The sequence below is a fragment of the Plectropomus leopardus genome, unplaced genomic scaffold (assembly GCF_008729295.1).
Source record: "Plectropomus leopardus isolate mb unplaced genomic scaffold, YSFRI_Pleo_2.0 unplaced_scaffold26081, whole genome shotgun sequence".
Classification (NCBI taxonomy): domain Eukaryota; kingdom Metazoa; phylum Chordata; class Actinopteri; order Perciformes; family Serranidae; genus Plectropomus; species Plectropomus leopardus.
In genome coordinates, this window is record NW_024628359.1 from 1 (window position 1) to 2,238 (window position 2,238).

At 46.3% G+C, this 2,238-nt stretch overlaps 1 protein-coding gene across 1 annotated transcript; it reads right to left on the reverse strand.

Moving 5' to 3' along the window:
* Nucleotides 1-969: 969 nt before the first annotated feature.
* LOC121966846 (sarcoplasmic/endoplasmic reticulum calcium ATPase 1-like) lies at nucleotides 970-2,115 on the reverse strand (the record flags this gene model as incomplete). The annotated part of the gene is made up of 2 exons (XM_042516919.1): nucleotides 970-1,458; nucleotides 1,866-2,115. Coding segments are annotated over 2 exons (739 nt in total), but the record flags the coding sequence as incomplete, so codon positions are not given.
* Between the last annotated feature and the right edge of the window lie 123 nt (nucleotides 2,116-2,238).

The following is a 2,238-nucleotide window of genomic DNA, read 5'->3' on the forward strand; positions in this document are numbered from 1 at the left end:
GCAGTTTAAATTTGTGCAGTTCGAGGGTTAATGAAAACCCGCCAGCTGCCGTGTGCTGCAATAAAGGCGACAGAAAAACGGATTTTTTGTTTCTACTTGTGAAACACAGGTAACGTCTCTTTCTTCGAGCGGAGACGGTCGAACAAACTGAGAATTATCGAAAATGATTCTGTAAAGTCTCGTTATTATTTCGGATTAAACTAAAGCGGAGCGAGAGATGTTTTCATCTGTCAGCGCGCGGCCTGAAGCGGCGTCAGGAGTCGCTCTGACAGACAAATGGTGATATTGTTGTCTCCGTCCTTCCCATCAGCCCGTTCAGTCTGAGACGGGTGTCAGACAGGAAGCAGCGGAGCGGGTCGAGATGACGGCGTCTGAAACATGTCGCGCCTCGCTGGCCTCCGCTCAGACGTTCTCCTCGAGTCACTCACTCCTGCTGGAGGAGGAGACGCATTTCTTTCTCCTCGCACAGGGACACTTCTAGGCACGGGGACAGAGGGGTAATGTCCCCCCCAAAAACTCCACCTGCCCTACAAACGCATCTTTAACCCGAAAAGTTCTCACTTTGAGCGGTCCTGGTCACTAAAGCAAAGACGCAAAACTTGACCACATTTCTACGAATTAAGTTAAATTTCTCTGACATTTCTAAGTTTTTAGGACATTTTTCAGATTTTAAGACATTTTTAGGATTTTAGAACACTTCTCAGATTGTAGGACGTTTTTAGGATGTCAGGACACTTTTAGGATTTTTGGACATTTCTTTGATTTTAGGACATTTCTCCAATTTTAGGACATTTTCAGGATTTTTTTGACATTTGTAGGATTTAAGGACATTTCACAGATTTTAGAACATTTCTAGGATTTTAGGTCTTTTCTCAGATTTTAGGTCTTTTCTCAGATTTTAGGTCTTTTCTCAGATTGGGCCATCAGTTTGGTGTCACTGCTGTGGTGCATAAAAACAGTTGCGGATCTTTAGATGAACTCATATAACCCACTGATGTCTCTTTCTGCCCCCCCTTCAAAGCGGACTGGACCTGATCCTGGTCTCACATCAGGCAGTAAGAACTGACAGGAAATGCGTGCAGGGAGCAGAGACGAGTGTGAAGGCTGAATCGTCATCCTCACCATGGCGGTGATCTCATCGAACGACTGCAGGTATCCCACGATCTTGGACTTGTGAGCGGGCTCGACGCGGGCGAAGCATCGCGCCTGTTTGACGGCCTCTCTCTGCGCCTCGGGCGGGAGGTCGTCGAACTCGCGGCCCGTGTAGGCCTTTCCCATCACGTCCTCGTCCTCGCCGAAGATGCCGATGCGTCTGCAGATGGCCACGGCCGTGCCCTTGTTGTCCCCGGTGATCATGATGACACGAATGCCCGCCTCGCTGCACAGCTTCACCGAGCCGATCACCTCCTTCCTGGGCGGGTCGAGCATGCCGACGCAGCCGACGAACGTCAGACCCAACTGGATCCAAACAGAGAGGAAAGATTTGATCTGATTCTCACCTCAGTTCCACAAAAATGCAATTCACCTTTTTAAAAAAAAAAAAAAAAACAGTAGAAGGTGATGAGCAACTTGAGAGAAAATGGCACAAAAAAGAGGAAAAATTAGGAAAAAAACAAACAAAAACTGGAAATTAGCACAAATTAATATGATAAAATGACATTTTCTTCTGGCTTAATTCCCATCATGACAAGTTTTTTTTTTAGTTTTTAAATTATAGATTTGCATTTATTTTGAGATTTTACTCTGCAGTGTCAGTAAAAAGACCTTATTATCAGATTAATGAAGTCAACGCCTTTTAAGACATTTCAGGGGTCTGCGGGACCCCGTCCTATCTGACCTCTCTACATCCCGCTCCTCCGCTGTACCTCATACTCCACAAACTTGCTGGAGTTCTCCAGGTCCATGTCCTCTCTGCGTGGCGGGACGTCGTGGGTGGCGAGGGCGAGGCAGCGCAGGGTGTCCCTGCCCGTCCCCCAGTCTCTGATCTTGGACAGCAGCTGGTCCTTCAGCGCTGGGGTCAACGTCACCTTCCCCGTCCCCACCCGCAGGTACTGACAGCGCTCGATCACGCTCTCTGGAGCTCCCTGTGAGGAGGACGAGATGAAAAATATGTCTCTATTATTATAATAAAAAATCAATAAAAAATAAAATAATAATAACAACGACAGCAACAACCACAGCAAAAAGAGGACATGATAAAAAAATATGTCTCTTAGTATATTAAAAAAAAATCTATAA